Here is a 15242-nt window from a genome sequence, read left to right on the forward strand (position 1 = left end):
TGTGAAATTTCACCCTAGTGCAAACACAGGTATGTTAATATTTTACATTAAACAAGAAATTTGCAAGTTAAACAAATTGCTTAACATTTTTCATGTATAATTATGCAGTATTTAGAAAAGAAATGCTTCTGTCTCTGTAACAGGTTAAAATGCAAAACTAGGTTTATCAGTGAAGTAAAGCAAGTAAGCTGTCTAATTAAGGCATATCAAGGACATGGTTTCTGCAATTGGAAAAAGTGGATATCAGAGCTTTTTAAAATATGAGGTAAAATACAGTGGCAACAGTGAGACACATAAGACTGGAATGCCATTGGGATAAAAGTCATTTGGCACTAGAAAGCGATATAAATTTTTTTAAATTACATGACAAAATGTTAAACTTCAAATGTTTGTCAAAAAGAAATTAAATATTTGTGTAAGTAAAGACAAAAGACCATCACATATTAAGCATACAATTTAGGGAATACTTTCTACTTTTAAAATGTACTTTTCCCATTATTTATCTATTAATAGGATAAAATTCTAAAAGTACCTTAAAAGAGAAAATGAGAGGTTTTACATGTTATGTAAAGTGGGAAAGTCATTCCTCCAATAGTTTTCCTATCTTACCTGTATCTTCAATGAATTGCACACATTTTTCAACAAACAGAGGTATTGGTTTCTCAGGTGTAACCAGATCCTGTAGGGGCATCCCAAAGTAATTACTTTCCCAGTTTCTACGGATTGGAGGATTGAATGTCTTAGTTTTCTTTTTCGGCTACAACAAAACAGAGTTATTTAAGTAATATTCAAGTAATATTTTAACTAAATCACGTTGCAAGTTTTCAGTAAAAACAAACAGGTCACATATCTATCAGACATTAAAATTCCTCTAAGACAAACTGAAAAAAAATAAACGTACTTTTCAAATAGCATACATTACATACAAAGCACTCAAATAATTTGGATTTGATCATTTTTGTATCGTATTAGGAACAGGGTGACCCAATGCACCAGTAATTGAATAGGAACAAAAATAAACACACTAGAGAGCTATGACAAGTCTTTACATACTAACTTTCAGCACCACTCACAAAGGATTCTATATAAATCACGTTTGAACCACACTTCTACAGAAATTTTTAGGATTATTATTGTCATATCATCAAAAAAACCCTGAATGTATTCTGTATGTGTCTCATTAAAGATACAAAATAATATTTATATTGCAACTATGCATGAAACATGATTATGGAAAATGTATAGCAATCAGTCTCAAGAGTTAGCAGGCATTCCTATGAAGCATGATTGTTTTGGTACAGGCACAGGATTTTTAGCCAAAAGGAGGTTTGCACCCAATCAAATGCAATAAGATGATGAGTTTGTTTCATATAGAGCTTTATTGCTTGTTTTCATTTTTATTTTTTTTCCCTGAGATGGACTTTTATCAGTTCAGCTGATAAATCACCTTTGGATGACTACAAAAATTACACTGTGAAGATAAAGACTTCCTTCTCACAAGGAGTCACCTGGAAAAGCTGGGGGGTAACGGGTACAACTTACTCCCGGGGAGGTTCCAATTGGACTCGAGGAAAATTTTTCACAATGCAAATAATCAGCCATTGGAATAATCCCCGTGGGGAAGTGGTGGATTCCCCAACATGGGACACTTTGAAGAATCAGCTGGACGGCGTGCTGGGCCATCTTGTCTAGACTGTGCTTTTGCCAGGAAAATTGGAGCAGATGATCCTTAAGGTCCCTTCCAACCTGGTATACCCGGTGTTCCATGATTCTATGATTTTATCAGATACCATGTTTCATTTCTAAATGCTGATGAAAATATTCAGAGATGGACATATACTGTGGTCAATTGCAAATGTGGCAAATGAGTATGGAAACTGAATGAACACCACCATTAAAAGCTAGCATTTTATCTTCAAGTTTACATACAGCAAGAAGTTACTTAAAAGCAGTTACATTTTCATAAATTTAATAACAAGGTTTCTAGAATTTTATAACTTATAATAAGACTATACCTCAATTAACTATTAAGACAAAACATGTCTCATTTCTGTATTTTACACCTAGAAAAGTCTTGAATATATACCTGTAAAAATGTAAAAAAAAAAAAAAAAAAAAAAAAAAAAAAAAAAAAAAAAAAAAAAAAAAAAAAAAAAAAAAAAAAAAAAAAAAAAAAAAAAAAAAAAAAAAAAAAAAAAAAAAAAAAAAAAAAAAAAAAAAAAAAAAAAAAAAAAGGCTAACTTCTAGACTTTTGTATCATCAAATTTACTTCATCAGTCCTTACAAACTCCCTAGAACTTCAAGTCAGATTCATGGCTGACACCCACTGAGAATTAATGACCTGAAGTTGAACTCTATGGGGGAAAGCGGAAACCACAGACTAAAGATCATTTGTCCAGCTCCAATACTTGATTAAAAAAAAATTTTAAAAAATCCGTTAATCAAAGTCTTTCATTAACCTAATTAAACAACTAAGAGTTTTTATGTGGCATGTCTCTTCGTAAGACAGCTTGTACTTCCTGAAATGAGCAGCAGAGTACCCATGACTGACCACGGTAACAGAGGGCTAACAAAAAATTAGGCTTATCCTTCAAATTTGGGATTTCTATAAAAGCTTCAGCATTTGTAATTTACAAGAAAGGAAAGATATACTAGAGACTTCTTCAAAACATTAGAAAGAAATTGCTCTCCAGCAATTCATTTCTCAATTCAATTCTCTTAGTTTTACGTTAACTGAAAATTTAATAAACAGCTTAGGAAAAAAGCTTAGGATAAAACTTTAGGATAAACTGTCATGAATAAAGCAGACAATATCTGAAAGCATTCAACTGTCAACTCTTCACATAACTTTTATTCATCTTGGATGAGATACTGATAGTTGCACCAGTATGTGCCTTCTAATTCATTGGCCATTTTCTCTTTAGTGGTAAAATCGTATTTATTTAGGCAACATCCAGTTCAGATGAGCAGCAGCTGCAAGGGCCAAGCTAAAGCTAAAGATCATGTTAGACTCAGTGAAAACATCTTTGTCTAATGTTGAATGAAAGATCATTTTAGAGATACATATATTAACACAACGAAAAAAGCAAAACCAAATGGAAATTATTTTTTTCCAAGGTGTTCAGTGTACATCCCCACGATCTCAGAATAAACTAAGCAACACTCATACTGTGTATTTCAGACCTAGCAGACAGAAAAAGACTGCATGTCTCTTTGATTAAGACATGATATTAGGATGACATAATTAAATATAAACAAAATTTGTTGGTGTGAATGGAAAGCAATCTGGTGAATGGAATAATAAACTAGGATTTCACAGAATTTTTATTATAATTGCAATACTAATGAATGTTATTGTCTATGTAGAATACCTGGACACACTATGAAACATCAAATATGTCTGCAGAGCCAGAATAAAGAATGGGGTTTTTTCCTAACAATTGTCCTGTATTTAGAAGAATAGTTGAAGGGACCAAGATATCAAATATAACATTATATATTCAAAAAAGTAGAAAGGTTTCTTAACTGAATTGTCTACCTGAAACAATCAGTTTAATCTCTAATTTGGAAAGTGAGAATTTGTCTAAGGAATTTAAAGAAGAATAAAAGAATAAAGAAAAAAGGGGGGAAAAACCCCAGATGTCCTTTTCAAGCTTATCTAAAAGTAAAGTAGGAGAAGAGATGACTGTTGCAGGGCTATTCCATAAACACAACACTAGGATTTCACAAGGCAGATAAAGTTACAATAATAATTTTATCAGCTATTTCCCATTATGTACCATTATGCATTTTGTCTCTCTCCTGTCCAATATTTATTAAAATATCTCTTTTCCTTTCTTTTGGGGCATGTGAGTGGGTAAACTCTCCAACAACAGTGCAAATCCAGTCTTCCTGCAAATAACATTATCTACATGATCCTCACCAAAAAATACTTCTGCAAACTAACAACAAAGCTTTAAGATATTAAAAACCCCACCAGGTTATTTCCTGATTTGAGACTTCGATACTTTCCTCTAGTTGTATGTCTAGACTTCTTAAGCAGAGAACTTGTTCTGAACAAAAAAGCATGTTACTGTGTAAAAGACCTGATCTTTGTCAAAAGATCAACTGACTTCAGAAAAAAATTTCAGGTCTTATTTCTAAGAAAAATAAGCTTTCATTAAAGCTTTTTTGTAATCCCTGTTCCCCACTGAAAAAAATTGCAGCTTTTCTGATCTATCAATCAAAGCATGGAACTCTTAAATCTGCTAGTGAAGATAATGACTATCATAAACTTTTCTGAGTAAAATTAACTTTTAAAAGTTCTCTAATGAAACAATATTTAAACAAAAACATTGTTAAACATTTGCATTGAGTTTGTATGACAAGGTTTTGGTAGTAGAGGGGTGGCTTCTGTAAGGACCTGCTAGAAGCTTCCCCTGTCTCTGACAGGGCCAATGCCAGCCAGCTCCAAGACAGAGTCACCACTGGCCAAGTCATCAGTGACAGTGGTTGTGCCTCTGGGATAACGTGTTTAGAAAGGGAAAAAAACCCAAACCAAACAACTGCACAGCAGCAGCCAGAATAGAGGAGTGAGAATACCTCCCTGCAGCCCATGGAGGTTAATGGTGGAGCAGACAGATACGCACCTGCAGCCCATGGAGGACCCCATACCAGAAGGGGGTTGTGACCCCATGGGAAGCCAGTGCTGCAGCAGGTTTCTGGCAGGACCTGTGGCCCCGTGGAAAAAGACAGCCCACGCTGGAGCAGGTTTGCTCGCAGGACTTGTGACCTGAGGGGAATCCAAGCTGGAGCAGTTTGTGAAGAACTGTAACCCATAAGAAGGACTCACATTGCAGAAGTTTGTGGAGGACTGCATCCCATGGGAGGAACCCTACGCTGGAGCAGGGGAAGAGTGTGAGGAGTACTCCCCGTGAGGAAGAAGCAGCAGCAGAAACACCATGTGATGAACTGCCTGCAACCCCCATTCCCTGTCCCCCTGTGCCACTGACAGGGAAAATCGCTTAAGATTTGGTTTTATTTCTCAGTACCCTACTCTGACTTCTAACTGGCAATAAATTAATTTTCCCCAAACTGAGTCTGGTTTGCCCATGACAGTAACCAGTGAATGATCTCCCTGTCCTTATCTCAACCCACAAACCTTTCATTATATTTTCTCTCCCCTTTCCAGCTGAGTTGGGGGAGTGTCAGAGTGGCAGCCAGCCAGGGTCAACCCTCCACAACACTGAATTATTCATTTAGTTAAACAGCACCTGAAAAAGGTGAATCATTTCTAAATTTCTCAATTTTGGCAGAGAGATGATGATTTTGCCACGGATATTTTTAGTTTAATAGTTCTGCCCTACTCCCCACAATACAGCAGTCACCATACAGTGACCACACAGTGAGCACTAACTTAGGGTCAAAGACAGTTTTGTGTGCTTCTTCTACATCATAATAAAAAAGGACTAATAGGCACCAAGTTAGAGAACACAAGAACCAGCACACAAGTTTTGTTAATTAATCCTAGCAAAAAGTTCATTGTTTCACATAGCACTGTTTCATGTTAGTAATTAAAACACAAGCCCAACACCATAAAGCTGGAATCCTTAGTTTTCATACAAATCTATTTTTTTTAATAATTGATTGCTTCACTAATGTTGAGCTTTCCAGCATTCACCATTTGCTTCTTGCCAAAGACACCTCTCTTCATACCCTAACAGAGGTTAGTGCCAAACCTCCAGCTGATCCAGATGCATCCTCCAGATGCAGGAAAGCATTTTAACTCTGAGAATTCCAAAGTTACCTTGTGTTGCTGATACCAAAAGCATTTACCTGCCATATTGCTTTAATTACAGCAGTTTAATCACGGAAACATACGTTGCAGAAGATTAGCCAAAGTCCTCTTAATAAAAGACAAGGTAAACACGAAAACATGTATTCTAGAGGGTACAGTATCCAAATATTGATTTCAAAACTAGATACATTATTATTAAAAGCACAAAGCCATGAAAATGTAGATTTACTTAATACTCAAGATTAACCCTCTCGACTGTAGGTACCAGGGAACCAGGTAAATAGCACTCACCTTCTAGGGAGAAACTGGGCTGAGACTTCAGTCAGCTGTGAGTCTCGAGAGTACAATGCACTTAAACACAACCTTTTAAAATTAACTTAGAAAAATAAAAAACTGCCTGAACCTATCATCTATCAACCCCCTTTTATGGATGGACTGCTTACTCTAGCAAGTCCTCTCTGTTCAAGAGGGGCTCCCCTTCTTTTTTTCCTCTCATCTCCATCCCACCAGAACCACCAGCATCATGCATTTATCAAGGGGGAAATTCAGTCACTTCTCTACCTCCCACACACTTCACTACTACTTTTAACACAAAGGAAATTTTCTGCCCGCTTCGTTTGCAGTCAGCCATAGGGTCATGGAGGGCAAAGTCAATATATTCAGGACTATTAAAATATTTCATAAAACCATGCACCATGAACAGCACTCATTTTATAGGCTTAATAAAGTATTTGTAATCTCTAATTCATGTGGCCAAGTCATCAGTGACAGTGGTTGTGCCTCTGGGATAACGTGTTTAGAAAGGGAAAAAAACCCAAACCAAACAACTGCACAGCAGCAGCCAGAATAGAGGAGTGAGAATACCTCCCTGCAGCCCATGGAGGTTAATGGTGGAGCAGACAGATACGCACCTGCAGCCCATGGAGGACCCCATACCAGAAGGGGGTTGTGACCCCATGGGAAGCCAGTGCTGCAGCAGGTTTCTGGCAGGACCTGTGGCCCCGTGGAAAAAGACAGCCCACGCTGGAGCAGGTTTGCTCGCAGGACTTGTGACCTGAGGGGAACCCAAGCTGGAGCAGTTTGTGAAGAACTGTAACCCATAAGAAGGACTCACATTGCAGAAGTTTGTGGAGGACTGCATCCCATGGGAGGAACCCTACGCTGGAGCAGGGGAAGAGTGTGAGGAGTACTCCCCATGAGGAAGAAGCAGCAGCAGAAACACCATGTGATGAACTGCCTGCAACCCCCATTCCCTGTCCCCCTGTGCCACTGACAGGGAAAATCGCTTAAGATTTGGTTTTATTTCTCAGTACCCTACTCTGACTTCTAACTGGCAATAAATTAATTTTCCCCAAACTGAGTCTGGTTTGCCCATGACAGTAACCAGTGAATGATCTCCCTGTCCTTATCTCAACCCACAAACCTTTCATTATATTTTCTCTCCCCTTTCCAGCTGAGTTGGGGGAGTGTCAGAGTGGCAGCCAGCCAGGGTCAACCCTCCACAACACTGAATTATTCATTTAGTTAAACAGCACCTGAAAAAGGTGAATCATTTCTAAATTTCTCAATTTTGGCAGAGAGATGATGATTTTGCCACGGATATTTTTAGTTTAATAGTTCTGCCCTACTCCCCACAATACAGCAGTCACCATACAGTGACCACACAGTGAGCACTAACTTAGGGTCAAAGACAGTTTTGTGTGCTTCTTCTACATCATAATAAAAAAGGACTAATAGGCACCAAGTTAGAGAACACAAGAACCAGCACACAAGTTTTGTTAATTAATCCTAGCAAAAAGTTCATTGTTTCACATAGCACTGTTTCATGTTAGTAATTAAAACACAAGCCCAACACCATAAAGCTGGAATCCTTAGTTTTCATACAAATCTATTTTTTTTAATAATTGATTGCTTCACTAATGTTGAGCTTTCCAGCATTCACCATTTGCTTCTTGCCAAAGACACCTCTCTTCATACCCTAACAGAGGTTAGTGCCAAACCTCCAGCTGATCCAGATGCATCCTCCAGATGCAGGAAAGCATTTTAACTCTGAGAATTCCAAAGTTACCTTGTGTTGCTGATACCAAAAGCATTTACCTGCCATATTGCTTTAATTACAGCAGTTTAATCACGGAAACATACGTTGCAGAAGATTAGCCAAAGTCCTCTTAATAAAAGACAAGGTAAACACGAAAACATGTATTCTAGAGGGTACAGTATCCAAATATTGATTTCAAAACTAGATACATTATTATTAAAAGCACAAAGCCATGAAAATGTAGATTTACTTAATACTCAAGATTAACCCTCTCGACTGTAGGTACCAGGGAACCAGGTAAATAGCACTCACCTTCTAGGGAGAAACTGGGCTGAGACTTCAGTCAGCTGTGAGTCTCGAGAGTACAATGCACTTAAACACAACCTTTTAAAATTAACTTAGAAAAATAAAAAACTGCCTGAACCTATCATCTATCAACCCCCTTTTATGGATGGACTGCTTACTCTAGCAAGTCCTCTCTGTTCAAGAGGGGCTCCCCTTCTTTTTTTCCTCTCATCTCCATCCCACCAGAACCACCAGCATCATGCATTTATCAAGGGGGAAATTCAGTCACTTCTCTACCTCCCACACACTTCACTACTACTTTTAACACAAAGGAAATTTTCTGCCCGCTTCGTTTGCAGTCAGCCATAGGGTCATGGAGGGCAAAGTCAATATATTCAGGACTATTAAAATATTTCATAAAACCATGCACCATGAACAGCACTCATTTTATAGGCTTAATAAAGTATTTGTAATCTCTAATTCATAGCTAGCTCTTCAGAAACTCTACAACATATGAATAATGCAGATGATGGTCCCTAAAATGCTCTCTTTCTTCCCCTCATGCCTTCTGCCATTTTTAGAGTTCCAGCTTGTTACACTAAGCTTTAAACTGCGGAGGCTCAAGAAGGCATATGGCTCCAAATATGTATTTTAAGAGTGCTAAATTTGAACAGCTGAAACCTGAAAGTACAGATTTTGATATTTCCTATACTCCTCAGCAGGAAAAAAAAAAAAAAAAAAAAAAAAATCACAGCCACAAATCCCACTCTAATATGAGATGGCCAAATCGATGACTATGATAAAAATAACCACAGTGTACCCCATTAATTTATTTTATAAAATGGTTAGCATTGGCTTTCTTAGAAATTGAGATATAACGAACTGTACTGGTCAATTCATTTTTTCAATGGAACATAAAAAAAAAAAAAAAAAAAATATCATCGCTGCACATTCCAGTCTGAAGTAGACAGTACTTTGCTAAACCAACCATTGAATTTACACAAGAACAGCTGAATAAAAATGTAAGTTGATCTCCCAATTCTCACATTTACCATAGTCTTATTAAAACTGAGATCAACACACATGGGCTATGCACTACTTAACGCTATTCCAGTAATAGTTTTAACATAAAATTTCATATAGTTTTGAAGTTAAAATGTGAGCAAACACGAGTAAGCATAGAAAAACAGATGTCAAACCTGTGTTCTAAACCAAGCCAGTGTAATATATGTGAGAATCCATTTAGGTGCTAGTGGATTTTTCTTGCTGAAATATTGAGACAAGTTTTCAGACTAATTCAAAGTAAAAGGCAACTTACAATCGTCTGGGTATAAAGGAAAAAGGAAAAAACGCAATTCACAACCTTCGTTGGAAGCAATGAAAGTTGTCTGCAAACAAGGTTACAAGGAATAATGTTTTAAAGTGCTATTTTGCAGATATAATTTAACAACACAGCTGGAAACGCCAGTCACCAAAAAAAAAAAATATGTAAAAAAACAGACCTTGAATTAGAAAACTATTGACTGTTGGTCAAAGAATAAAAATAGTGAACTTCTGAAACTTTTTCACATTTAGTGACTTTTAACAATGGCATGTCAAAGAATTATCACTGGTCAGTTAATTGACTATATTGTTTACAAGATCTCTGTAGTTAGGATTTGTTTTCAGAAGTGTGTCAAATAATTTCTTGCATACAAAAAAAGGAATGATATTCATACTAATCTTCCTCCTTTTACAAATTTATTAACAAAATAATTCTTCCATAACAAAGCAGGAAGCCTGCAGAATTTATTTCAAGATGAGACTCTGCTTTTTCCTTTGCAGAAATTTATTCAGGATATTTGCTGTTCTTGATATGCTAGGGAGGAAAGAAACTAAAAAAAACCCTATACTTCCTAAGAGTGGAAAAAGATACAGCCTAAATTAGACACTCAACATATCTCAAAATGTTCGCAAAGGTGAGAGCTCTAAATTAGCTGGATAAATTTTTAATACTCATCAATTCCATAGTAAAGATAAATAATAAGGTTATTAATTGGAACCATATGGAATAGCGACTGGTTTCCAAATCATGCAGGCTTCCCGCTGTACAGGGAATTACTAAATTAAGACAAGGGTCATAAATAACTTGCAATTATTTAATGTAATAGTAATAATAATAGATAAATCAGTAATAATTTATAAATAATTAAAAAGTATTTCTATCAAGCTTGTTTACACATGAGAAGAACATGGTGAGAACAATGACAAGCCAAAGAGCACCCTGGGCTTTTGGTTTGTGTCTTTTATCAATGCATAAACTGTATGATGGTTGCAGCTTTAGGGTTACTGCACACACATGAAGAGGCTCCTTCTTCTTTATGAGATGCTTCCTCCAGCAAGATCCTTGTCCTCTAGGAATTTCCACTGCCCTTTCACATCCTGAAACTTCCTCTCTGTTGTCCCATATCTTCAAACTAATCTAGCTAAACTAAGACAAAATTAAATTATTATACGGCTTGCAATGCTGCTGTTTTTAAAGTGACCGGTGTGTATCAACAGACAATAATGTTCTATACTAGACCTTAGTATTACAGTGTTAAAGATTCTAATTGGAATAACTACTTGTAGTTCCCACTTTTTGAAAAAGACATGGAAATGAATGAGCAAACATCTCAGCTGGAGAGATCTAACTCGACAAAGAGGAAACAGCTGAGGCAAAGTTGCATATGAACATTGTTCTCTGGGTGTAGTTCCTCCCATATTTGTGAACACTGGTAAGGAAACAGATAATCAAACATAGAAAGCATTTGATTTAAGAGAGAATTCACTCTAGAAAATGCATTTAATCTGAGAGATACTTGGCGTAATAAGAGCAGAAAGGACTAGATGCTTTTTCATAGGAGAAACTTTTACAGAAAAAGGTTCTGTAGGAAAAAGAAAAGCACATCATGGTTTAAGACATACTGGCGACACAACATGCACTTGAAAGCTTTCAAGCAGTGTGCACACACAGCTCCACACCAACTTGAAGCCAGTCTGCTTTCTGTTTTCCTCTTTCTCTCCACTTTTCTTCATATATGTCCCTACTAGAAAAAGTTGAACAGTTCACTAGTTAAAATAGGATAGAGGTGGGTGTATCACAAGTTAGACTGATTCGACCTTCTCCACTGAAAACGTATTATTTTCTAGAGGCAAAGAAACTACAATGATCAGTTGGTTTTACCCATCCAGACTTTAGGAAGGCATTTCATGGTGGCATATAACCAACTACTGCGACAGCTGGAATAACAAAACAGGATGATATTCAACAACAAAAAGGACAGTCATGGACTAATGGAAATATCATGCACTGGAATGTGCATGTAGCATGTACTACAATGTACACGTATGACGTGTATGTACTATACGTGTATGTACCATAATCTGTATGTACTATAAACCACCTGTACTAAAGTCATTAGCTGGAAATTACCAAGACCAAGAACAGGCCAAAGGTTCCTAAAGTGATAATAATTGCAGCTAAGAAAAAGTTGGGTACAATCACACAATTATGTCAGGTAGTAATTTCAAGCACAGGTCAACAAACATTGAGTTTATATGGTGCACTACTATAACATTATTTGCAATACTATACACAGCTTCAGTCCTCCTCATTCGAAAGCGACTCGGGTCAGGCAGCAGCCACGTTCTCTTCAGCTGTTCACAGGTGGCAGATATCACAAAAACATTTCAGGAGAAAGGTTAGCACAAGGAAAGGTGAAAACTAGGAACTGCAGGAAGATTCCTCAGCAATACAGAGGAAATCGAAGTTCTGGGGGAGTTTTACAGAATAGTGAGAATGAGGGGATAACAGTTTTCTGAGGAATTAGTTCTATGATAATTGAAAACAGAGCTCAAGGATGATTCTTCCAGTTCTGACTACCAGTATATAGAAACAAGATCTGAGAACACAACCTTGGTGTTATTGACAACAATGGTCAAATAATTAAGACCAAAGCACATTTACTTAACTGGTCTCAGCTTTAAATTCTTCCATTTCCTTTGGTAATAACATTACTTGCGAGGTCCTCTAACATTGCTTATCTGCTCACCACAGATTTTTCATTGCTATACTTACCACAGTAAAACATTTTCATTTATGGCACCCAATAGCAACAAGTAGCACAATTCCGGGTATTTACTTCTGCTTTTAATATCGTGTTCACAACACTTTTTTTTTTTTTAAAGGTTGATACATACGTGTTAGCAGATCAGTCAGATCACAACTGTTAATTTCAGGGTTGCAAAAATGAATTGTTTTTCCTGCTCCATTGTTTGCCAAAACTCCCTTCCTCCCTCCTACGCATCCAGCTCTTACCTTTTCCCCTTCAATTTTTCACCTGAACCGTACAATCACTCTGCATCTATCACCTGCCTCCCTATTTCTGTCCTAGTGCCCATACTTTTATATGATCTCATCTTCTAAGTTGGGAGACTAGGGTCTGAAAGCATCAGGACAGAGCGAGCAAGGTCATGTCAGAATGATCCTTCAGCAAGGTCATGTCTCCTTAAAAACATTATATGTTTTCTTATTCTGAGTCTACATTTGAAACATTTTCTAGAACCTCCAAAAGGAGAGTAAATATCACTTTAAGAAACTTTCACTGTGTTTAACTTTAAAGTAACTATCACAAATGGAGGGGAAAAAAAACAAACCCAAAAAACCCCAAACAAGTCAACATCCCCCAACATAATTTTTTAAAAAAATTCTAAATGTAAAAATCTGCATAGGCAAATTTTGTCTCTAGATGAAACCTGCTTTGCATAACTGAAACCTGAAGTGCAAAAGCCACAAAAGACTGTGCATAGGAGATTTCTGCAACATCATACAAGAAACCCACCCAGAAACACCACATCTCTAACTCCACAAACCAAAAAAGATCAAAGGAGTATCAAGAATGTTACATTCTATTTGGTTTTTAAAAAGCAACATCATACTACAAAGCTGATTTAAAAAATAATAATTACATTTAAAAAAAAAAATCAAGTTGTAATCCTTAACAAAGCCAATGAGGACCTTAGACTTCAAAGGTCAAGGTCTTCCAAACAAATTCATTCTGTTCATAAGATTTTTGTATTTCAGAATCACTATAATTATAGCAAGAATAGTTACACATGGATCTTATGTTCCCTTTAAATACAGCTGAATAATTTAGAAAAAGTATCAGTAAGAGCTTTAAGAAATATTCAGAAAGGAATACAAAATTTTATTTATCCCTTTCACATTTATGGGGTCAAAACAGTCAAAAAAACCAGCAGGTAACCAGCTGTAAATAGCTGTGCACTAACATCTCTCACATGGACTAAATAACACTCAACAAGGAAAATATCATTTGAATGTATTTTAAGTTTTTGTAGTTAAAGACTGCTAGCTGCTCATCTAAAAACATAGGAAAACACAGTAAGTTCCAAAACCAATAAAACTGCATCTCTCTTGAAAAAGAAATAAATCAACAGTTAAAAAAACCAATGAGGTATATTACAAACTAGAATGACTCGTCACATGAACTGGAACTACTCTCAGTTCAACATAATACAAGTCAACACACATAAAAAGTCACTATTTATCAAAAGCACTAAGCACTCAACATTCAGATATTTTGAATGCTTGCAAACATTTTAGCTATCAAGTTAAATTTGCTTTCTCCATCATTACAATAATTAGTACTTCTAATGTTAAAAGCTTTCTCGGACTAATTTGAAAGTTTCAGCACTGGACCACAGCTTGCAAGTAAAAAACCAAAAAACAAAGACAATCACAAACCCAAGAGGGACATTAAAAACAAAACTTGAAACAACTCTTGTACTCTTCAAGAGTCTTTACCACCAGAAAAATTTAGAACAGCCTGAACCTTCTGACTAAGGCTGGCTCTCAACAGTAGAGGCTTTGGTAAAAGTATCAGTGGGTTTCCTGACACAATGCCAGGAAAAGAAAATCCTACTATACTACATCTACACAGTTTAAACATAAATACCCAACTCAGAGGAACTTTCTGTCAACTCAACACAGCTGAGACAGCAGGAGGATTATTAATACCACATTTCACTTTCTATGTAGCAAGATTATTTCAATCAAAAGTATATAAATTCTTTTTAAGAAAAACAACATTTAAGTTCCCCAAAAAGAATAACTTCAAAGTATTTTTAAACGTATGATTTTATACCCACAAGACATCATTATCTATGCTTATGAGTGAGCCTTAAGAAAATTTAGCATCCTTTAAATCAGTCATGTGTAATTCAAATCACAGCTGCATACTAGGAAGTGCAATTCAAAAATTAATCCATTAGTAAAAATTAACTATATTCTACTTGAACAAAACCTGTTTCTATTCAAGTACTGTCAGATTTAAGCTTAAAGGGACTTTTTTTAAAATACTACAAAAGACCACATTAAAAAGGTAGACTTATTTTGAACCAAGAAAGAAAATATCTGCATGACTAGGAACACTACTGATTTAATGTTAAACAAAAACTATATGCAAGACAATGATTGGTAGCCTAAAAGTAAAATCCAAACTATAAAGATTATATATCCAGTACCTACACCACAACACTACTTTGATATAATAGTTTTTAAAACAGCAAGTCAAAAAATAAGTAACTATCAAGCACAAAGATCAAAATAAAATGTAGACGCTTTTCAAGCAGAATGTCACATCATTATTCTGAAACCCACACCAGGGAGGCATTTTGCCCCCTTTATTTTGTTTGAACAGAGAACTGCACAGGTAGCACAGCTTTCAATTTGATTACTTGCTTGCCCACACTAGGAAAATGCAACAGTCAGTAAAACCACTGTACAAAGTTTTCTTTCCACGCTCTTGTTTTGGAGTTCCAGGTAGACAACTGAGAATTAAAAAGAAACCACCCCATTCATTCACCAGCCCTAAGCTTGATTCCAACAGCCAGAACTGCAAGAACTGAAAGAACCAGTTCTACCCAAGAACTCATAAAGCAGCTTTTTTTTTTTTTTCAAAAAAAAAAAAAAAAAAAAAAAAGAAAAAAATCGTCACAGTTAAATTGAATATTAAATGGTATGCATTTTAATTAAACTGCATCCATACTGGCTTATGGAGAAACACTATTTCCTAACTCTCAGAAAACAGGCTTTTTATTTGA

At 36.1% G+C, this 15242-nt stretch overlaps 1 protein-coding gene across 1 annotated transcript in view; it reads right to left on the reverse strand.

The window, feature by feature from the left end:
• Positions 1-15242, reverse strand: part of ARHGAP5 (Rho GTPase activating protein 5) — a 52487-nt gene that overhangs the window by 21507 nt on the left and 15738 nt on the right. The window contains exon 4 of the mRNA XM_014941826.1: positions 610-757. Within this exon, the coding sequence (XP_014797312.1) occupies positions 610-757 (148 nt within the window). The remainder of the gene's footprint in view (positions 1-609; positions 758-15242) is intronic.

Source organism: Calidris pugnax, unplaced genomic scaffold, assembly GCF_001431845.1.
Source record: "Calidris pugnax isolate Ruff unplaced genomic scaffold, ASM143184v1 scaffold56, whole genome shotgun sequence".
Lineage (NCBI taxonomy): Eukaryota > Metazoa > Chordata > Aves > Charadriiformes > Scolopacidae > Calidris > Calidris pugnax.